The sequence below is a fragment of the Coregonus clupeaformis genome, chromosome 22 (genome assembly GCF_020615455.1).
Source record: "Coregonus clupeaformis isolate EN_2021a chromosome 22, ASM2061545v1, whole genome shotgun sequence".
Lineage (NCBI taxonomy): Eukaryota > Metazoa > Chordata > Actinopteri > Salmoniformes > Salmonidae > Coregonus > Coregonus clupeaformis.
The window spans coordinates 2160627-2184443 of NC_059213.1; the positions used below are offsets into that span (position 1 = coordinate 2160627).

The 23817-nt window shown below is 41.7% G+C and overlaps 1 protein-coding gene across 1 annotated transcript; it reads left to right on the forward strand.

The window, feature by feature from the left end:
• Positions 1 to 510: 510 nt before the first annotated feature.
• LOC121557904 (SLAM family member 5-like) lies at positions 511 to 23548 on the forward strand. Its single transcript, XM_045206323.1, has 5 exons — positions 511 to 636; positions 21046 to 21357; positions 21449 to 21724; positions 21876 to 22476; positions 23073 to 23548. The coding sequence occupies exons 1-4, from the start codon at positions 567 to 569 to the stop codon at positions 22169 to 22171; spliced, it is 954 nt and encodes a 317-aa protein (XP_045062258.1). The 5' UTR covers positions 511 to 566; the 3' UTR covers positions 22172 to 22476; positions 23073 to 23548.
• The last annotated feature ends 269 nt before the right edge of the window (positions 23549 to 23817 follow it).

The following is a 23817-nucleotide window of genomic DNA, read 5'->3' on the forward strand; positions in this document are numbered from 1 at the left end:
GGAGTGCCAAGTCTAGGTCCAAAATATTTCTCAACAGCTTCTACCCCCAAGCCATAAGACTCCTGAACAGCTAATCATGGCTACCCGGAATATTTGCACTGCCCCACACCCCCACCCCATCTTTTTAGGCTGCTGCTACTCTGTTAACTATTTATGCATAGTCACTTTAACTCTACCCACATGTACATATTACCTCAACTACCTCAACTAGCCGGTGCCCCCGCACATTGACTCTGCACCGGTACCCCCCTGTATATATAGCCTACTGTTATTTTATTTTATTTCTGCACTTTTTTCTTAACACTTTTTTTGTTGTTGTTTTATTTTACTTTTTTATTAAAAAATAAATGCATTTTTGGTTAAGGGCTGTAAGTAAGCATTTCACTGTAATGTCTACACCTGTTGTATTCGGCGTATGTGGCCAATAAAATTTGATTTGATTTGATGAATACACCCCAGAGGGCTGCTGGTCTGGTTGAGTCTATTCTCTCATCTGTACAAGGACAAGGTCACATCTTTCAGGTTCTTTACAGTGCACACCAGTGAACAGCTTGAGCTTTAGAGCAATGAATTACTTGTTCGGATGGAGAAGGCTTGCCAGACTGACGTTCATGCTGCTTTATTTTGTCATTGATGGTATGTTTCCTTTGTTGTTACTGATTTGCTGCACTAACTACATTTACATTTACGTCATTTAGCAGACGTGTATGTGTGAGATGATAGATAAGTAGCCTAATTATATATATATATATATTTGTTCAAGTTAAATGTTTTAATTAGTAATGTTGGTAACTAAATGTGGCCAAAAATCGTAAATGCTAAATCATTTAAACAGTGCCACATTTAAACAGTGTGTAGCCTATCGCTTAGACTAATTCCAAAATAAAATTCCTCTCTCTCTGGAGAGACATCCTGTATATTGTCTGATTATTAGACAAATATTTACAGTAAGGGAGAGATACTGACAGAGGGTAGGTTCTAAAACAGAGCTCTTTCATGGGAAGCAAGAGGTGTAGGCTATAACAGTTTGAGTCTATACACGAACTACAGAGTATGCCAATACTTTATTGATTCATAGACTAATTTAGATGAGAGATTAATAATCTTTTGGAAACAACAGGTTGGTAACCTGTTATAAATCTTTGTGAATGAAGCTTTTCATTTGGAACTTAATACGTTTTTTCTTCTGGGGGGGGTAGGGGGTTGTGGGGGCTAGATCAGCTTTCAATTGCAGATAGATTGTAACTTCCATCAATGTAATTATCTGCAGCACTTCCAATCCCCAATATGTTTGTTTTTTCTCGCTAATATATACATATATATATATATATATATATACATACATACATACACATATATATATATATATACATACATACACATACATACATACATACACACACACATACATACACATACATACACACACATATAAATACATATACATGCATATATATACATATCCTTTAAAAAAATATATTTCCCTTTATTACTTTCCAACCCCATCAGTCCTTCCCTAATTGGAGTAAACTAGTGAACAACAACGCTTAGGCCTCTACTTCCAGCTTATACATACTATATACATTTTATGGACACAGTCAATTTTACAATAATTCTATTTGGTTTGTTTTTCCTCCTGAACTTCCTGTACCTGCAACCTCTCCGATCATTTTCATGATGTCCATCCGGTTTGCTTCTATATGGCGTATCTTTCTAACTGTGCTCTTTCACAAAAGCTCTCAACCTATAACCTATATACTTATTATGGACACAGTATGCTTTACATTAGTTATCTTGTTGTTATTCGTTGTTGTTAGTTGATATTAGTCCCATCCTTCTGCTCCATTCAACAACTCCCATCTATCTCTTAACACCATCCATATTGGATTTCTATTTACCATATATTTTTCAACTGTACTGTGATGTTTCACAAAAGTTCTGAACCCTTCTATTCTCATTGTTTCTACAGATTGTAAATATTTTATTTTGCTAAAAGTATTATTATATTATTGATCGATTGACTATGACTTTTTAGATCACCCAGTAGTGCTATCTGCAGGGTTAGCTCCAGGTAAATATTGCAATCCTTCAGTCATTCCTGGACCTGTGACCAAAAACAAGCTACAAATGGACAGTACCAAAACAAATGATCTAATGATTCTGTCTCTTCGCAGCAAAATCTGCAGAGCTGGGAAGATTGTATCCCCCAAATAAATAACATTCTATTGGTAGCAAGAATTTGTATAATAATTTAAATGTAAAAATTCTAAGTTTTTAGTGATTCAATATGTAATATCATAATCATAATTTGGTTGTAATCCAGAGAGGTTAGAAAATGTATCTAGATCCTCTAGGAGGTTGTAGAGGGATTCAAGTTGTGGATTTAAAAGAAAACATGAATCATCCGTGTACAATGACACCTTTGTTTTTAAGCCCTGGATTTCTAATCCCTTGATATTATTGTTGGATCTGATTTTAATAGCTAACATTTCGATGGCCATAATAAATAGATATGCCGATAGTGGACAAACTTGTTTTACTCCTCTTGACAGTTTAAAACTTTCGGAGAAATAGCCATTATTTACTATTTTACACTTAGGTGTTTAGCTAGCTGGTAGAACGGCCAAGGTAGTGGGTTCGATCCCCGGGACCACCCATACACAAAAATGTATGCACGCATGACTGTAAATTGCTTTGGATAAAAGCGTCTGCTAAATGGCTTATTATTATACATGATTTTAACCCATTTTATAAGAGATTCTCCAAAATTGAAATGCTCCAGGCGTTTATATTTAAACTCCAGTCGTACTTTATCAAATAATAATATGCCATTTAGCAGACGCTTTTATCCAAAGCGACTTACAGTCATGTTTGTATGGTGACGGGAGAACCCACTACCCTGGCGTTACAAGCGCCGTGCTCTACCAGCTGAGCTACAGAGGACCACCACAAATGCCTTTTCAAAGTCTGCTATGAATAGCAGGCCTGGTTTCCCAGATTTTCCATAGTGTTCTATTGTTTCCAGTACTTGCCTTATACTATCTCCAATGTATTGTCCATGTAAAAAACCTGTCTGATTAGAATGTATAATGTCCAACAATACCTTTTTAATTCTATGTGCTATACATTTTGCTAGAATTTGTGCATTACAACACTGAAGTGTAAGGGGCCTCCAATTTTTTTAATGGACTGGATCTTTACATTTCCCACTTGTATCCTGTTTCAGTAATAATGAAATCAGAACTTCTTCTTGAGTGTCTGATAATCTACCACTTACATAGGAGTGGTTAAAACATGCTAATAACGGTCCTCTGAGTATATCAAAAAGGTTTTGGTATACCTCGACTGGTATGCCATCCAACCCTGGAGTTTTCCCGGACTTAAAGTATTTAATTGCATCCAGAAGTTCCTCCTCTGTAATTTCACCTTCACATGAGTCTTTCTGTATGGCTGTTAATTTTACACTATCAATAGAAAAACAATCCCTACATTTAGCTTCAGTTAGAGGAGATGGAGGCGACTGAAACTAAAACATATGCTTAAAGTACTTTGCTTCCTCCTTCAAAATATAATTTGGTGAATCATGGGTGACTCCATCATTTGTAACCAGTTTCAGTACATTCTTTTTGATAGCATTTCTATGTTGAAGAAGAATTTTGTGAATTTTTCCCCATATTCCATCCAGTTGGCTTTATTTTTATAATATATTTCACTTGATCTTTCTTGAATAAGTTTCTCAATTTCTTTTTGTTTTTCCTCTCATTTATTCTGAGCCTCTATGTTACAGTTTTTATTGCTATCTATCTGTTCTGTTAGACCTTCTATTTCCTTTGTTAGTATGGACTCTTGACCTAAATTGCTTTTGTTTTCGAGATGAGTACTGAATTGCATGGCCTCTAAAGGCACATTTAAAAGTGCCCCATACAATAAGGGGATTTGCTGTACCTATGTTATGTCAGAAAAAAACAGTAATAAATTCCTCTGTCCTAGTTTTTTTTAAAATCATCCAATAGGCTTTGATTACATTTCCAATATCCCCGCCCACGTGGAAATTCAGTAAGAGTAAACTAATTTGCGTTCTATTTAAATTTTGTCTAACTGACAGAGCTCATGGGCTCACTGTGTTTAGGCTCACAGTGTCTGCCCAATGATGTTTGAAAAGACTAATGACTATGGCTGTGATACTAAAACATGCACCTTTATGGTGTTGGGACTTGTGAATTCCCTCAACCATGTTGAATCATTGAAGAAGAATGGACATGGCTTCATCCCCAAAATGAAGAAATCCTTTCATGGATATCAATATCTAAAAGTCATTAGGTTAAATTAACATTCAAACTCAGTGGTATTTAAGCTACATTCGAATGGGACATTAGATTGTTCTCCTCTAAACAGGACATGTTGGTGATTTCCTGTGATTATGTTGTCAGTGGCTGTCTGTCACAGAGACACCAGATGGAAGAGCCAGAGACGATTTACTTAGTTAAAAAGGTAATGGTCTGGTCACTGGTCAGCCCACCACATTTTACATTTACGTCATTTAGCAGACGCTCTTATCCAGAGCGACTTACAAATTGGTGCATTCACCTTATAGCCAGTGGGATAACCACTTTACAATGTTTATTTTATTTATTTTTTGGGGGGTGGGGTAAGGGGGGGGGGTAGAAGGATTACTTTATCCTATCCCAGGTATTCCTTAAAGAGGTGGGGTTTCAAGTGTCTCCGGAAGGTGGTGAGTGACTCCGCTGTCCTGGTGGAGCTTGTTCCACCATTGGGGTGCCAGAGCAGCGAACAGTTTTGACTGGGCTGAGCGGGAACTGTACTTCCGCAGAGGTAGGGGGGCCAGCAGGCCAGAGGTGGATGAACGCAATGCCCTCGTTTGGGTGTAGGGACTGATGAGAGCCTGAATGTACGGAGGTGCCGTTCCCCTCACAGCTCCGTAGGCAAGCACCATGGTCTTGTAGCAGATGCAAGCTTCAACTGGAAGCCAGTGGAGTGTGCGGAGGAGCGGGGTGACGTGAGAGAACTTAGGTTGAACACCAGACGGGCTGTGGCATTCTGGATGAGTTGTAGGGGTTTAATGGCACAGGCAGGGAGCCCAGCCAACAGCGAGTTGCAGTAATCCAGACGGGAGATGACAAGTGCCTGGATTTGGACCTGTGCCGCTTCCTGTGTAAGGCAGGGTCGTACTCTCCGAATGTTGTAGAGCATGAACCTACAGGATCGGGTCACCGCCTTGATGTTAGCGGAGAACGACACGGTGTTGTCAAGGGTCACGCCAAGGCTCTTTGCACTCTGGGAGGAGGACACAACGGAGTTGTCAACCGTGATGGTGAGATCATGGAACGGGCAGTCCTTCCCCGAGGAGGAATAGCAGCTCCGTCTTGCCGAGGTTCAGCTTGAGGTGGTGATCCGTCATCCACACTGATATGTCTGCCAGACATGCAGAGATGCGATTCGCCACCTGGTTATCAGAAGGGGAAAAGGAGAAGATTAGTTGTGTGTCATCTGCGTAGCAATGATAGGAGAGGCCGTGTGAGGATATGACAGAGCCAAGTGACTTGGTGTATAGCGAGAATAGGAGAGGGCCTAGAACTGAGCCCTGGGGGACACCAGTGGTGAGAGCACGTGGTGCGGAGACAGATTCTTGCCACACCACTTGGTAGGAGCGACCGGTCAGGTAGGACGCAATCCAGGAGTGAGCCGCGCCGGAGATGCCCAGCTCGGAGAGGGTGGAGAGGAGGATCTGATGGTTCACAGTATCAAAGGCAGCAGACAGGTTTAGAAGGACAAGAGCAGAGGAGAGAGAGTTAGATTTAGCAGTGCGGAGAGCCTCCGTGACACAGAGAAGAGCAGTCTCAGTTGAATGACCAGTCTTGAAACCTGACTGGTTTGGATCAAGAAGGTCATTCTGAGAGAGATAGCAAGAGAGTTGGCTAAAGATGGCACGCTCAAGAGTTTTGGAGAGAAAAGAAAGAAGGGATACTGGTCTGTAGTTGTTGACATCGGAGGGATCGAGTGTAAGCTTTTTGAGAAGGGGTGCAACTCTCGCTCTCTTGAAGACGGAAGGGACATAGCCAGCGGTCAAGGATGAGTTGATGAGCGAGGTGAGGTAAGGGAGAAGGTCACCGGAGATGGTTTGGAGAAGAGAGGAGGGGATAGGGTCAAGCAGGCAGGTTGTTGGGCGGCCAGCCGTCACAAGTCGCAAGATTTCATCTGGAGAGAGAGGGGAGAAAGAAGTCAAAGCATAGGGTAGGGCAGTGTGAGCAGGACCAGCAGTGTCATTTGACTTAACAAACGAGGATCGGATGTCGTCAACTTTCTTTTCAAAATGGTTGACGAAGTCATCCACAGAGAGGGAGAACGGGGGGGGAGGATTCAGCAGGGAGGAGAAGGTGGCAAAGAGCTTCCTAGGGTTAGAGGCAGATGCTTGGAATTTAGAGTGGTAGAAAGTGGCTTTAGCAGCAGAAACAGAGGAAGAAAATGTAGAGAGGAGGAAGTGAAAAGATGCCAGGTCCGCAGGGAGTCTAGTTTTCCTCCATTTCCGCTCGGCTGCCCGGAGCCCTGTTCTGTGAGCTCGCAATGAGTCGTCAAGCCACGGAGCAGGAGGGGAGGACCGAGCCGGCCGGGAGGATAGGGGACATAGAGAGTCAAAGGATGCAGCAGAAAGGGAGGAGAGGAGGGTTGAGGAGGCAGAATCAGGAGATTGGAGGGAGAAGGATTGAGCAGAGGGAAGAGATGATAGGATGGAAGAGGAGAGAGTAGCGGGAGAGAGAGAGCGAAGGTTGCGACGGCGCATTACCATCTGAGTAGGGGCAGAGTGAGTAGTGTTGGAGGAGAGCGAGAAAGAAAAGGATACAAAGTAGTGGTCGGAGACATGGAGGGGAGTTGCAGTGAGATTAGTAGAAGAACAGCATCTAGTAAAGAGGAGGTCAAGCGTATTGCCTGCCTTGTGAGTAGGGGGGGACGGTGAGAGGGTGAGGTCAAAAGAGGAGAGGAGTGAAAAGAAGGAGGCAGAGAGAAGTGAGTCAAAGGTAGACGTAAAAGGTTAAAGTCACCCAGGACTGTGAGGGGTGAGCCATCCTCAGGAAAGGAACTTATCAAGGCGTCAAGCTCATTGATGAACTCTCCAAGGGAACCTGGAGGGCGATAAATGACAGGGATGTTAAGCTTAAATTTATCACCACAACTGAGATGTTCCTCTGGTCATGCTGCTCTGTGTCTCAAGATGAATTTCATCGCGTGGAACAAAAAAGCGGTGCTTTTTTAGGGTGTACGTGTCTCACTTGAATGTCTTGACTGAGAATAAAGACATTCAAGAGCAATAAGAGATACGACCCTGTACAAACTCACCGAGTAGGCTGATACCTCATTTCAAGGATCCACAATCCAGATGTAATACTTAGGGAGTTATGGCCCTACATTTTGTTGCAGAAATGGAGCCAATGCACTTTTATCAGTATTTCCAGCATTAACCTCTAGCGTTGCTGCAGGTAGAAATTCTAGAAAATGTTCTGTAATTGACACAAGCTGTCTCCAATCAATCAATGTCTGGTTGTGCATGTGTGTTTGTCGGGGGATCGCCTGAGCCAGGGGAGGCATAGCTTTACAAATCTTAGGGGGCTTTCACAACAAATTAGTTTGGAGCATTTTATCCGAACTCTGGCGCGTTTCCCCCCTTATTTTGGATCGTTGGACTGGTGTGAAAACTATCCCACAGTCAGGAGAGCATTAAACAATGGGCAGTGGTTTTCTCGAAAAGGGTTGTCTTGGTCCGATTTCATTTGCTGCAGATGAGAATGCAGTCCAGACCATACAGCAAAATAACCAGAGGTGCACAGTATTTTTGGTTGTTTGTTTGACTGCGAGCATTTGATGAAACGCATGTATAGAATAACTTGATTTGAGAAACAATACCTTAAAAATCCTTGAATGTATAATTCTTGTGCATTGTATATCTATAGGATACATTGAGGTTTTTCTTTCATTATTTTAGGCTATCTGGTATTAGTGCATAAGCCTAAACTATAGGGCTCAACTGAATGCGCGCCAAGTAGCCTACACAGCCAATCGCCAAATAATGCTTTTGGGAACGGGCAGAAAAACATAATGTCAATCCATGGAGGCAAAAAGGACATTGTCGAAATATAATTCAATAAGAGAAAAGCTGTGAAAGGAGAGTTGAAAATAAAGAAAAGGGATGGCCAGACAAGTCATGTTTGGGAAATATTTGGTGAAGTGGTAAAAGAGGATGACAGCAGTGCGGCTATGTTCTGTTTGATGATTGTGAGGCACTATACACATTCGACAGTCACAAGAAGGGACTTCAAATAGGCCTGTGGCATGTCAAGGGAACTGTAGCCTACTGTTTAGATGGGTTAAATGGAAAGTGAAATCTGGACATTGACTAATCAGAATATACTGTTATTTGGCAAACTCCAAAGTCCTCTGATAATACTAGTCTCGTGCGAATCGACATCCTTGTGTTTAGAGAGAAATGTCTGAGTTTCACAGGGATTGCTCGCGGTTTGAACAAGAAAATAAAACTGATTCGATACATTGAAAGAAGTGCAGTGCATACAGTGCATTTGGAAAGTATTCAGACCCCTTCCCTTTTTCCACATTTTGTTACATTACAGCCTTATTCTAAAATAGATTTTTTTTTTTTTACTAATCCTCATCAATCTACACACAATACCCCATAATGACAAAGCGAAAACAGGTTTTTAGACATATATATATATATATATATACCTTATTTAAATAAGTATTCAGACCCTTTCCTATGAGACTCAAAATTGAGCACAGGTGCCTCTTGTTTCCATTGATCATCCTTGAGATGTTTCTACAACTTGATTGGATTCCACCTGTGGTAAATTCAATTGATTGCACATGATTTGGAAAGGCACAAACCTGTGTATATATAAGGTCTCACATTTGACAGTGCATGTCAGAGCAAAAACCAAGCCATGAGGTCGAAGGAATTGTCTGTAGAGCTCCGAGACAGGATTGTGTCTAGGCACAGATCTGGGGAAGGGTACCAAAAAATGTCTGCAGCATTGAAGGTCCCCAAGAACACAGTGGCCTCCATCATTCTTAAACGGAAGAAGTTTGGAACCACCAAGGCTCTTTAGAGTTGGCCGCCCGGCCAAACTGAGCAATCGACGTAGAAGGGCCTTGGTCAGGGAACCAAATGGTCACTTTGATAGAGCTCAAGAGTTTCTCTGTGGAGATGGGAGAACCTTCCAGAAGGACAACCATCTCTGCAGCACTCCACCAATCAGCCCTTTATGGTAGAGTGGCCAGACGGAAGCCACTCCTAAGTAAAATGCACATGACAGCCCGCTTGGAGTTTGCCAAAAGGCACCTAAAAGATTCTCAGACCATGAGATACAAGATTCTCTGGTCTGTTGAAACCAAGATTGAACTCTTTGGCCTGAATGCCAAGCATCACGTCTGGAGGAAACCTGGCACCATCCCTACGGTGAAGCATGGTGCTGGAAGCATCATGCTGTGGGAATGTTTTTCAGCAGCAGGGAGACTAGTCAGGATCGAGGGAAAGATGAACGGAGCAAAGTACAGAGAGATCCTTGATGAAAACCTGCTCCAGAGCACTCAGGGCCTCAGACTGGGGTGAAGGTTCACCCTCCAACAGGACAATGACCCTAAGCACACAGCCAATACAACGCAGGAGTGGCTTCGGGACAAGTCTCTGAATGTCCTTGAGTGAAACAGCCAGAGCCTGGACTTTAACCCGATCGAACATCTCTGGAGAGACCTGAAAATAGCTGTGCAGCAACGCTCCCCATCCAACCTGACAGAGCTTGAGAGGATCTGCAGAGAAGAATGGGAGAAACTCTCCAAATACAGCTGTGCCAAGCTTGTAGCGTCATACCCAAGAAGACTCGAGGCTGTAATCGCTGCCAAAGGTTTTCAACAAAGTACTGAGTAAATGGTATGAATACTTATGTAAATCTCATATTTTTATATAAATGTTTTAATACATTTGCAAACATTCATAGAAACCTATTTTTGCTTTGTCATTACGGGGTATTGTGTGTAGATTGATGAGGGGAAAAACTATTTAATCCATTTTAGAATACGGCTGTAATGTAAGAACATGTGGAAAAAGTCAAGGGGTCTGAATTCTTTCCGAACGCAATGCATGACATGAAAATAGGGCTCTTTGGCCACACACACCAGTGCTGGGTTTGGTTTTTGAAAGAACAATGCATATGTAGAAAATACCTCATCCCTACTGTAAAATATGGTTGTGGATCTTTGATGTTATGGGGCTATTTTGCTTCCACTGGTTTTGGGGCCCTTGATAAGGTCAATGGTATCATGAACTTTACCAAGTACCAGGACATTTTAGCCAAAAACCTGGTTGCCTCGGCTGGAACTTGGCCGCAAGTGAATCTTCCAGCAAGGCAATAACCACTAGCACACATCCAAATCCCCAAAGAAATGGTTAATTGACCACAAATTCAACATTTTGCAATAGCCATCTCAGTCTCCGGACTTGAACCCTATTGAAAACCTGTGGTTTTAACTGAAAAGGGCAGTCCGTAAGCGCAGACGAAGGATATCAAAGATCTGGAAAGATTCTGTATGGAGGAATGGTCTAAGATCCCTCCCAATTTGTTCTCCAATCTCATAAAACATTTTAGAAAAAGGCTCAGTGTAATTATCCTTGCAAGGGGAGGGTGCTGGAGTATTGAAAACAGGATATCCAATTATCGTGACCCCCATCTTTTAGAGATTTTTTCTATTACTTAGTATAAAATAAAACATTTTTAAATCCATTTTTGGAGCATTCAATATAACTCAGTATACAATATTTTTTGCTCATCTTTAACAAGGGATCCAATAATTCCCGACAACACTGTACACCCAATTTATACAGTTCACTACATAAGGACAAATACATTATGTACATAGAGCTAATAGTAACCTAATGCCTAATTGAGGCCAAGTGCCACATACAGTAAGCCTATGCATCTTCAGAGTATGTGACAATGAAACCAGTGCTTAATTTGAGAACAGGATCTGGCACCTCTCAGTTTTGGACTGTTTCGTTCCGAAACCTATTTTTCAGGATCCGGTACCTCTCGTGGCAAGAAACATCATTTTCACTGTTTGCAATGTAAAAAATGGAATAGAAATGATCAGAGTTAATTAGAGTTGCCTCCTCTGTAATACTCCTACCCCGGAAAAAAAACGTAGCCTAATGTAAATACGTCGATTTTCAGCCCGCACCTGATATTCTAAGAATTGATTCGGGTTGGGCCAGCCCGGATTTATGATTTGCGCAACATTGTAGCCTAGAGACCAACTCGTGGCAGTTGCTGTGGTGCGAGAGAGAAGCGTGCCTGTATCTCTCACAGAACCAGAATGAGATTCACTTTCTATGATCTCTTTCCTTCTCTCTGCTCTGATAGACATGACCCTGCAACTACCATCTCTCCAGAGTTGTATTTCATCATTTATTTCCTTATAGAATCATGGGAAGGGTGCTGGTGGTGCTGCAGCACTCCTGAGAAATTAAAATACATTTGCGAAAGTTATAGAATTACTGCAGTCTGTTCAGAAATAAATGAAATATTTCAGAATACTACACCAGGAGTAGGTCTATAATTTAGCCACAGAGGATCAATGTTTATTTTTTTATTTTTTTTATAGCCTAGCTGTGGATTTTGTGTAGCCCAATCACAAGGCATTGCCTACAGTCGGGAAAGCTTAGCAAATGTGTCAGTGAACAGCATGCAGCCAAAACAGGCCTTTCTCCAAATATTTAAAATATAGTTGTGGGATAGAACAGGTTTGAAAGCAAATGGCTCCTGCTGATACAAAAATACTAATGTATGTAGGTTACGAAAATATTTGATCAACTACCAAATAGGCCTATTGAGTGAACAGCATTGTTTTTACAAACTAAAACGAGAGAGATAGGCTTTTGGAACTGGAAAGCTTTTTTAGGACTATAATTTCCTACTCACATTGTACAATGTGTGTGTGTCTCCTCCACACGCCTAGGCCTAGGCTTTTGATGGATTCAAGACGAGGTCGTTTTTAATGTTCTCACATTCTCAGTTTGTCATTGTCAAAGTAGCCTGACATTTCAATCAATCATATTGAAAAATATGCTGCTAAAGTCTCCAGTCATGTATAATGACATAGAATTGCATGAAATGCGTTTATAAAAGGCTACAAAAACATTTCTGCAAACGTCTAGTCTAGACCACTACGCAAATGCGATGATATGCATGCAATGCTTTATTATAAAGGTGATTTTCCGGTACCTAAGAGCTCCCCAATCACCCCACTATCGTGCTCACTTTTTGTTCCAGCATCTCCCGATTAAGCAGTGAATGAAACATTTGCTGCACCTTGCTCATAGCCAAAACCTTAAATTTTTTTGTGTGTGCATATAATCATTGCAGGAAAAGTCAGTGCATATGGGTGGAGGTAATCAGCTCTAAATTAGCTGTTCAACAGACTTGCTTACATTGAAAAGCTGTCTCAGAGCCTGCTGGTTCGAGATTTGATGCTCCAATATGGTAGCGGACAGAACAGTCCATGGCTGGGGTGGCTGTAGTCTTTAAAGATTTTCCGGGCCTTCCTCAGACACCGTCTGGTGTAGATGCCCTCAATGGCTGGGAGCTCAACCCCAATGATGTACTGGGCCGTCCACACCACCCTCTGTAGAGTCACGGTCTGTGGCTTGCTCACAGGACTCGAGTCTAGCTGACTGAATCAAATCAAATCAAATGTTATTGGCCACATGCGCCGAATACAACAGGTGTAGACATTACAGTGAAATGCTTACAGCTGACTGAAAGCTCTTACTACTGCACCAGTAGGACAACCATCAAGCTCTGATCACTTTTTTTGTGTTGTCAACACTAAACCTTATTTCAACCAGTGGCGATTGTAGCATGTAAATCTTTGTGGGGCAAAACAATTAATAAAGTGGGATGCATGACAGCAAAGACACTACACAACACAACACAACACTAAACAATACATTAATTGCACCATAACTGTGACAAACGGTGCCCACAAATTGTTAGGGACTACATAAAGCTATCCCAACAGCAGTTCCAACATCTTACCACTGCTACACCTGGCTATCAGTGGAGACTTGTCTGGCAGCGAAACAGTTCATTCAGCCACATTTACTGCCTTAAAAAAAAACTGCTGATATGGCTGACTTGCTTAAACAAATGTGGTTTCTAATGACAATTGAGATGTACAAACTATGGCATAAGGGGACGACAAGCGGATAAGAGACAGTCCGTAATTTCGATTAAGATATTAACGAATGAGCTAGGACGGACGTAGTCAGTATAACTATTTATTTAGCACTTTTGAAATGTACAGCGACAGAATCCAGAACATGGGCCGTTCTCATAGTGTTCTCCTGTTGGAAATTGCTTAGTGGACTATGAGATAAAACGGAGTTAATCATGAACATATAGTTAACATTATTTGTGGCTAACTGAATTGGGTCATTTCACTGTGTGTGTGGGTAAAAGAGGGAATCTGACTTAGGGTCAAATTGCTCGCTTTTACTTAAATCCATGGCTGTCCTATCTTATCAGGGACTGAAACTAGCCTGTGGCCTTTTGTCTCTCTCCTCACACAAAGTGATAAAGAGAGGCGCCAGGGTTGAACAGAGTTTAAACTAAACATGAGTGTTTTTGCAAGATAAGGGATTGATTGAGTGTATTACTATTGATTCTGAACTGAATGAAAGTCGAATGTAGCCACCACCATAGACAAAGGGAGTGGGCGGAGCAATAAAAGAGTGGGAAACTGAGGAGGGAGGGATTTAAAGCTAGGGTTTGTGGAGGGCACTATATAAGATGGAGGGAGAGAAGAACAGGGGGCGCTACTCTGCAGACCGGCCTCGGCTTTGTTGAAATTGTAATAAAGTCATCCTTAGTTCTACAAAAACTCTGGAAGTATTTTGATTTGTAATAAAGTATAGTGATTATTTTCCACAACACTCCCTGTACACCAAGTCAGAACCATAGAGTAAATGAAGGGGGCATATAAACACACAATGAAAGCTCTTACAATATTCTGTGATGACATTTCTCTAAAACAGGTTATAGGCTACATGTGCACCACTAAGTCAGAACAGTAGGCGAAATTAAGAGGGGTAAATAGACCAAATTATTAGGGTGAGGCACATGGGCTACTAACATCTTACTACACAACATACACTTAGTATTGCTTTCTTAGCTACAGTATACATATCTTCCTGACATATTACATCATTTATGCAGCAGCATACAATACATTTTTGGACTCACCTTGTTGTGCTCACTTGAACAGGAAGGCGGTCCATCGTGGGCAAATTTAGTCATCAGAGAAAGAGGCCGGATTTACAATTCTGAGTTGGATGACCGAGGGCCAGACAAGTCATGTTTGAAAAATATTTGGTGAAGCGGTAAAAGAGGATGATAGCAGTGCGGCTATGTTCTGTTTGATGATTGTGAGGCGCTATACACATTCGACAGTCACAAGAAGGGACTTCAAATAGGCCTGTGGCATGTCAAGGGAACTGAAGCCGTCTGTTTAGATGGGTTAAATGGAAAGTGAAATCTGGACATTGACTAACCAGAATGTACTGTTATTTGGCAAACTCCAAAGTCCTCTGATAATACTAGTCTCGTGCAAATCGACATCCTTGTGTTTAGAGAGAAATGTATGAGTTTGACAGGGATTGCTCGCGGTTTGAACAAGAAAATAAAACTGATTCGATACATTGAAGGAAGTGCTGCGCATACAGTACATTCGGAAGGTATTCAGACCCTTTCCCTTTTTCCACATTTTGTTACATTACAGCCTTATTCTAATATATATATATTTTTTATCCTCATCAATCTACACACAATACCCCATAATGACAAAGCAAAAACAGGTTTTTAGACATATGTATATATAAATATACCTTATTTAAATAAGTATTCAGACCCTTTCCTATAAGACTTGAAATTGAGCACAGGTGCCTCTTGTTTCCATTGATCATCCTTGAGATGTTTCTACAACTTGATTGGAATCCACCTGTGGTAAATTCAATTGATTGGACATGATTTGGAAAGGCACAAAACTGTGTATACAGTGAGGGAAAAAAGTATTTGATCCCCTGCTGATTTTGTACGTTTGCCCACTGACACAAAAATGATCAGTCTATAATTTTAATGGTAGGTTTATTTGAACAGTGAGAGACAGAATAACAAATAAAAAAATAAAAAAGCGCATTTAAAAAATGTTATAAATTGATTTGCATTTTTATGAGAGAAATAAGTATTTGACCCCCTCTCAATCAGAAAGATTTCTGGCTCCCAGGTGTATTTTATACAGGTAACGAGCTGAGATTAGGAGCACACTCTTAAAGGGAGCGCTCCTAATCTCAGCTTGTTACCTGTATAAAAGACACCTGTCCACAGAAGCAATCAACCAATCAGATTCCAAACTCTCCACCATGGCCAAGACCAAAGAGCTCTCCAAGGATGTCAGGGACAAGATTGTAGACCTACATAAGGCTGGAATGGGCTACAAGACCATCGCCAAGCAGCTTGGTGAGAAGGTGACAACAGTTGGTGCGATTATTCGCAAATGGAAGAAACACAAAAGAACTGTCAATCTCCCTCGGCCTGGGGCTCCATGCAAGATCTCACCCCGTGGAGTTGCAATGATCATGAGAACGGTGAGGAATCAGCCCAGAACTACACGGGAGGATCTTGTCAATGATCTCAAGGCAGCTGGGACCATAGTCACCAAGAAAACAATTGGTAGCACACTACGCCGTGAAGGACTGAAATCCTGCAGCGCCCGCAAGGTCCCCCTGCTCAAGAAAGCACATATACAGGCCTGTCTGAAGTTTGCCAATGAACATCTGAATGATTCAGAGGAGAACTGGGTGAAAGTGTTGTGGTCAGATGAGACCAAAATGGAGCTCTTTGGCATCAACTCAACTCGCCGTGTTTGGAGGAGGAGGAATGCTGCCTATGACCCCAAGAACACCATCCTCACCGTCAAACATGGAGGTGGAAACATTATGCTTTGGGGGTGTTTTTCTGCTAAGGGGACAGGACAACTTCACCGCATCAAAGGGACGATTTACGGGGCCATGTACCGTCAAATCTTGGGTGAGAACCTCCTTCTCTCAGCCAGGGCATTGAAAATGGGTCGTGGATGGGTATTCCAGCATGACAATGACCCAAAACACACGGCCAAGGCAACAAAGGAGTGGCTCAAGAAGAAGCACATTAAGGTCCTGGAGTGGCCTAGCCAGTCTCCAGACCTTAATCCCATAGAAAATCTGTGGAGGGAGCTGAAGGTTCGAGTTGCCAAACGTCAGCCTCGAAACCTTAATGACTTGGAGAAGATCTGCAAAGAGGAGTGGAACAAAATCCCTCCTGAGATGTGTGCAAACCTGGTGGCCAACTACAAGAAATGTCTGACCTCTGTGATTGCCAACAAGGGTTTTGCCACCAAGTACTAAGTCATGTTTGCAGAGGGGTCAAATACGTATTTCCCTCATTAAAAAGCAAATCAATTTATAACATTTTTGACATGCGTTAATTTTTTATTTTTGTTGTTGTTATTCTGTCTCTCACTGTTCAAATAAACCTACCATTAAAATTATAGACTGATCATGTCTTTGTCAATGGGCAAATGTACAAAATCAGCAGGGGATCAAATACTTTTTTCCCTCACTGTATATAAGGTCTCACAGATGACAGTGCATGTAAGAGCAAAAACCAAGCCATGAGGTCGAAGGAATTGTCCGTAGTGCTCCGAGACAGGATTGTGTCTTGGCACAGATCTGGGGAAGGGTACCAAAAAATGTCTGCAGCCTTGAAGGTCCCCAAGAACACAGTGGCCTCCATCATTCTTAAACGGAAGAAGTTTGGAACCACCAAGGCTCTTTCTAGAGCTGGCCACCAGGCCAAACTGAGCAATCGACGTAGAAGGGCCTTGGTCAGTGAACCAAATGGTCACTTTGATAGAGCTCAAGAGTTTCTCTGTGGAGATGGGAGAACCTACCAGAAGGACAACCATCTCTGCAGCACTCAACCAATCAGCCCTTTATGGTAGAGTGGCCAGACGGAAGCCACTCCTCAGAAAAAGGCACATGACAGCCCACTTGGAGTTTGCCATAAGGCACCTAAAAGACTCTCAGACCATGAGATACAAGATTCTCTGGTCTGATAAAACCAAGATTGAACTCTTTGGCCTGAATGCCAAGCATCACGTTTGGAGGAAACCTGGCAGCATCCCTACGGTGAAGCATGGTGCTGGAAGCATCATGCTGTGGGGATGTTTTTCAGCAGCAGGGACTGGGAGACTAGTCAGGATCGAGGGAAAGATGAACGGATCAAAGTACAGAGAGATCCTTGATGAAAACCTGCTCCAGAGCACTCAGGGCCTCAGACTGGGGCGAAGGTTCACCTTCCAACAGGACAATGACCCTAAGCACATAGCCAAGACAACGCAGGAGTGGCTTCGGGACAAGTCTCTGAATGTCCTTGAGTGAAACAGCCAGAGCCTGGCTTTAACCCGATCGAACATCTCTGGAGAGACTTGAAAATAGCTGTGTAGCAACAATCCCCATTCAACCTGACAGAGCTTAAGAGGATCTGCAGAGAAGAATGGGAGGAACTCCCCAAATACAACTGTGCCAAGCTTGTAGCGTCATACCCAAGAAGACTCGAGGCTGTAATCGCTGCCAAAGGTGCTTCAACAAAGTACTGAGTAAATGGTATGAATACCTGGGGCCGTTGTTAAGGTCAATGGTATCATGAACTTTACCAAGTACCAGGACATTTTAGCCAAAAACCTGGTTGCCTCTGCCAGGAGGCTGGAACTTGGCCGCAAGTGAATCTTCCAGCAAGGCAATAACCACTAGCACACATCCAAATCCCCAAAGAAATTGTTAATTGACTCAAATTCAACATTTTGCAATAGCCATCTCAGTCTCCGGACTTGAACCCTATTGAAAACCTGTGGTTTGAATTGAACAGGGCAGTCCATAAGCGCAGACGAAGGATATCAACGATCTGGAAAGATTCTGTATGGAGGAATGGTCTAAGATCCCTCCCAATTTGATCTCCAATCTCATAAAACATTTTAGAAAAAAGGCTCAGTGTCATTATCCTTGCAAGGGGAGGGTCCTGGAGTATTGAAAACAGGATATCCAATTATCGTGACTCCCATCTTTTAGAGATTTTTTTGTATTTCTTGTTAAACAAAATCTCTTACTCTGAACAATTGTATTAGTATAAAATAATTTTAAAAAATCGATTTTTGGAGCATACAATATAGTTCAGCATACGGTATTTTTTACTAATCTTTATTAAGGGATCTAATAATTCCCGACAACACTGTACACCCAATTTATACAGTTAACTATAGAAGGACAAATACATTATGTACATAGCGCTAATAGTAACCTAATGCCTAACTGAGGCCAAATGCCACATACAGTAAGCCTATGTCTCTTCAGAGGATGTGACAATGAAACCAGTGCTTAATTTGAGAACAGGATCTGGCACCTCTCAGTTTTGGACTGTTCTGAAACCTATTTTCCAGGATCCGGTACCTCTCATGGCAAGAAACATAATTTTCACTGTTTGCAATGTAAAAGTTAGAATAAAAGTGATCAGAGTTAATTAGAGTTATCTCCTCTGTAATTCTCCTGCCCCCCCCCAAAAAAAAAAACGTAGCCTAATATCAGGCCGCACCTGATATTCTAAGAATTGATTCGGGTTGGGCCAGCCCGGATTTATGATTTGCGCAACATTGTTGCCTAGAGACCAACTCGTGGCAGTTACTGTGGTGCAAGAGAGAAGCGTGCCTGTATCTCTCACAGAACCAGATTGAGAATCACTTTCTATGATCTCTTTCCTTGACCTTGCAACTACCATCTCTCCAGAGTTGTACTTCATCATTTATTTCCTTATAGAATAATGGGAAGGGTGCTGGTGGGGCTGCAGCACTCCTGAGAAATTGAAATATATTTGCGAAAGTTATAGAATTACTGCAGTCTGTTCAGAAATAAATGAAATATTTCAGAATACTGCACCAGGAGTAGGTCTATAATTTAGCCATTAATTTTTTTTATTAATTTTTTTTATAGCCTAGCTGTGGATTGTGTGTAGCCCAATCACAAGGCATTGCCTACAGTCGGGAAAGCTTGGCAAATATGTCAGTGAACAGCTTGCAGCCAAAACAGGCCTTTCGCAATATTTAAAATATGGTTGTGGGATAGAACAGGTTTGAAAGCAAATGGCTGCTGCTGATACAAAAATACTTATATATATACGAAAATATTTTATCAACTTCCAAATAGGCCTATTGAGCGAACAGCATTGTTTTTTATAAAACTAAAACGAGAGAGATAGGCTTTTGGAACTGGAAAGCTTTTTTAGGACTATAATTTCCGACTCATATTGTACAATATGTGTGTCTCCTCCACACACCTAGGCCTAGGCTTTTGATGGATTCAAGACGAGGTCTTGAACCTGGCTATCAGCGGAGCCTGGCTATCAGCGGAGCCTTTTCTGGCAGCAAAACAGCTGATATGGCTGACTTGCTTAAACAAATGTTTCTCTAAAACAGGTTCTATGTGCACCACCAAGTCAGAACAGTAGGCGAAATTAAGAGGGGTAAATAGACCAAATTATTAGGGTGAGGCACATGGGCTACTAACATCTTACTACACAACATACACTTAGTATTACTTTCTTAGCTACAGTATACATATCTCCTTGGCAGATTACATCATTTATGCAGCAGCATACAATACATCCAACTTGTTGTGTAATGTTTATGAGCGCCGATACGTTTTATCTATAATTTCTCTTCATTATTTATCTTCATATGACAAGGATTAAAAAGGATTTGCCAGTAGCTTGTCGACTTGATTCATGATGATGACTGCTAGCTAAGATTTTGAAAGTATGATGTTGACATGATCAGTCCAATTAAAGCTACTGTACATTTTAATGTGATTTGACGTCATTTTATCTGTGGCCAATGACCTTGAGCCTTCTTGGAAGGGCACTTCTAATGTAACTCTATGGCAGGACCCAAAGGGCTTGAATATTCTACCCTTAGACTTGGCGGTGACGTAGTGTCCCCATGAGTGACAGAACACTGAGCCAATCACGGCGCAACGCTCCGTATCTTCTGCTGGCTTGCCCCACCATGCCAGAAATCACTGATGTAGGCTGAAACACCTGCATTTTGGAGCTGCTTTACTCAAGAAAACATAAAAGAGACCATGTTTGTATGCGGCTTTATTAACTGAATTATATATATTTTTTTTACATTGTTTGCAAACTGATATGTGACATGTATTAATGCCAAAATAACATGCAAAACAGGCAAGCCCAAAAATGTGTGCTCTGCCCCACCTGCCCTGAATGACGGGTCGCCACTGGTTTAAACAAATAACACATAGGCTAATGCCTACATTAGTCCTCTATCATGCTGCAATGCACCTCTGACCATGAAATTGAAAGGATGCAATCCAGGCTATATTACGGTTTAAGAGGCTGTAGTGGAAAATCACGTTGTAGTATTTTTTGTGAAATATCCCTGTCGTGCTTTTCAGTGATCTTTGACTTTTTTTTATTTTGGAATGAAAAGAAAAGTCAATTGGTGGAAGATTTTCCCTTGCTCAGAGAATGTATTTCAGACAACATATTCAACTACCAGTCGTAACACTTTGTTTCCTGACTTCACATCACATCAGGCCTGTAAATAACTAAGAAGGCCTGTGATACTCAAGTCAGTAGTGTCATTCCAGGCGACTACATTGCAGACGTGCAGCAAAAATTAACTAATGATTGAATGTCATTGTCATCTTCAGTGCAGTCTGGCATCAGATCACAATATCATATGGATGCGGTTACTGACATGTTAAACACTTATCCAGGCGTTGTGATATTTGGTGTGCGACTGTTTTGCAGACCTCCTGGAATACTGCTATTGTGTTGATATTGAGTCTTTCTCTGTCCACAGTACTCTGTGCTTCCCAGCAAACAGTCCAGTCTGCGACACAGCAGGTGAAAGGCATCTTGGGACAGTCTTTAACTTTTCCAGAGAGAGTGTTTAAAAATGGCTATTTAAGGTATGGAGAAGACACTAATGCATGTGTGCTCAATGGACAAAGCCAAATAGATCCAGAAGAGAGATTTAAAAATCGCCTTCACTGGGACAATGTGACAGGATTATTCCGTCTGTCAGACGTACAGATAGAAGATGCTGGGGTTTATTCTGTGGAGAATAAAGATGGAGGGAAGAGGACACTTAAATTTAACCTCACTCTTTACTGTAAGTGTGTTTGTGTATGTGTGTGTGGTATATTACAAAAACATTAAATATAAGTTCCATTCCTCCAATTTATTTACTTTTTGTCTTCCAGCTGTTGTTTCCAAACCTCAGGTGACAGAGTGTGACAACAGCTCCTGTAGTGTGGTGTGTTCTGTGGACAACGAAAAAGAGGTGACTTTGACCTTGTACCTGGGAGAGGAAAAACTCAACCAGACCAGCAGTCGTGATCTTACCACCAACCTCCGTTTGGAGGTAGAGGGAAAGGACTACAACTCTGCCTACAGCTGTGTGGCTGCCAACCCTGTCAGCAACAAGACAGCGCTTGTCCCAAAATGTTGCAGTGAAGATGGTCATCACAAACAGACAGGTAAGAGTATCAATTCTGAATTAAAGCCATCAAGAAAATAGCAACTACCAAAATAATTAAGTGAAACTATTAGTTGAGCCCATTTAAAACATACTGCCAAAGCCTTTCGATATTTTACACTAATCATTTCCTTGTGTTTTATTTATTTCAGACAGTGATGAGATGACTCGGGGTATGCTTATTATTGCTGTAATCTGTGTTTTGGTTGTCTTGGGGCTGGTTGGACTTGCTATCTATCTAAAGAAGAGGGGAAATGAACACTCACAAGGCAGGTATTTATCTTTTAGAGGTGTAAGGTCAGTCAAAACATGTCATAATCAGCTTTTTTTTAAATCAAGGATTTTGGAAAAGGTAGGAACTGTTTGCTTGAACACAGGATGCAGGTCAAATAAAGTGGCACACTTCCTCTGCTTGGTCAGACAGTGTTATTATCTCAGACCTGTCTGATACACTTCTCTAAATGTTGAAAAAGGAGAAAGCACACACACGAACACACTCTGACATTACTTTATAGATTGGCTTCCATGGCGCAAAAAAGAACGCTAGCAGAGAGACAGGTACCCATGCTAACATGAGTCCTGAGTGTTTGCGGAACCTGTCCTGGGGGGTGAGCATCTGTCTGTCTCTGTCAGTTAGTCACACCCTCGCCTTGTATTTACTTTCCTTTATTTGTCTTCATAGATTCATCCGAAAGAGTGCAAGTTGACATTGAGTATGCAACGATTACTTACAAAGAACAAACTGATAACCAGGTTAGTAAAAATGCTACAGGCTGATAGACAATACACCAGCTTTTGCAGCCCTCATGGCTACAACTGTAAGCTTTAGCACTATGCAAGGATCTTATATCTGTAGGTCTGACAGACTGAATAATCCTGTCACATTGCCCCAGTGAAGGCGATTTTTTTCAAACTTGAGTTGCACAGACCACCTGAGTTTGATACCCGGCCTGATGTCATTGCAACCAGTTTTGCCCATATGATATGGTTGGGTTGCACAATGAGAAGCCACACAGCACATATGGTATATAGTAAGGCCTTTGATCTTCACATTGTCTTTTAGAGCATTTGCAAAGTCTGTGGATATTTGAAGTTAGGCTTCATGATTCCTCCCACTAGCTTTAGGAATGATCCTAGGTGTGACTGTTGAGTTACCGACTGCGGAACAATGATAGTAGACAAGAGGGCATCAGGCGTGTTCTGTTTCCTTCCCAAATGATTTAATAAATAATATTTTTTCGTATTCCTTTTGTTGCTTTCCAACCCCTTTTCTCTCCCCTCTCTCTGCCCCCTTTTCCCTGTCCCTCTCCGTCCTTCCCTCCCATACCTCCCTCTCTCTCCCTGCCTAGGAGGAGCGAACAGGTATACCAGAACTGGAGTCATGTAGAGACAACCCTGAACTGACATCAGTTTATGATACACTCCTGTTATATCGCATGGCTGCCAGCGGGGATGTTGATACAGCATGAAGGAGCAAAATGGGAAGTCACTGAGTAGCCGACATGACAACACACATCCTGGAGAGGATGCTATATCATAAAGAGGACGTTGAAACAAAATGAAAGTAAAACAATATTCACCCAGAAAACCTTTTAGAGGCACAGTTGTTATGGGAGAACATTTCCCTGGAACTGTTGCGCTGATGTTATACTTTCAGGCTTTCTTTGTAGGTCATTCTCACAGACCTTCTGTCAAATAGAGGCCTTGATGACATCAATGATACGGACCAATTAAATAGTTATGCATTGAGTTAGTAGCAGGATCAGGATAATCCTTCTTTTTAAATGACTTTTGTCCCAAATCCCAATTTATAGGTTACAACAAATTGAACCCAAAGCATGATGTTTCCACCCCCTTGCTTCACAGTAGGTATGGTGTTCTTTGGATGCAACTCAGCATTCTTTGTCCTCCAAACACGACGAGTTGAGTTTTTACCAAAAAGTTATATTTTGGTTTCATCTGACCATATGACATTCTCCCAATCCTCTTCTGGATCATCCAAATGCACTCTAGCAAACTTCAGATGGGCCTGGACATGTACTGGCTTAAGCAGGGGGACACGTCTGGCACTGCAGGATTTGAGTCCCTGGCGGC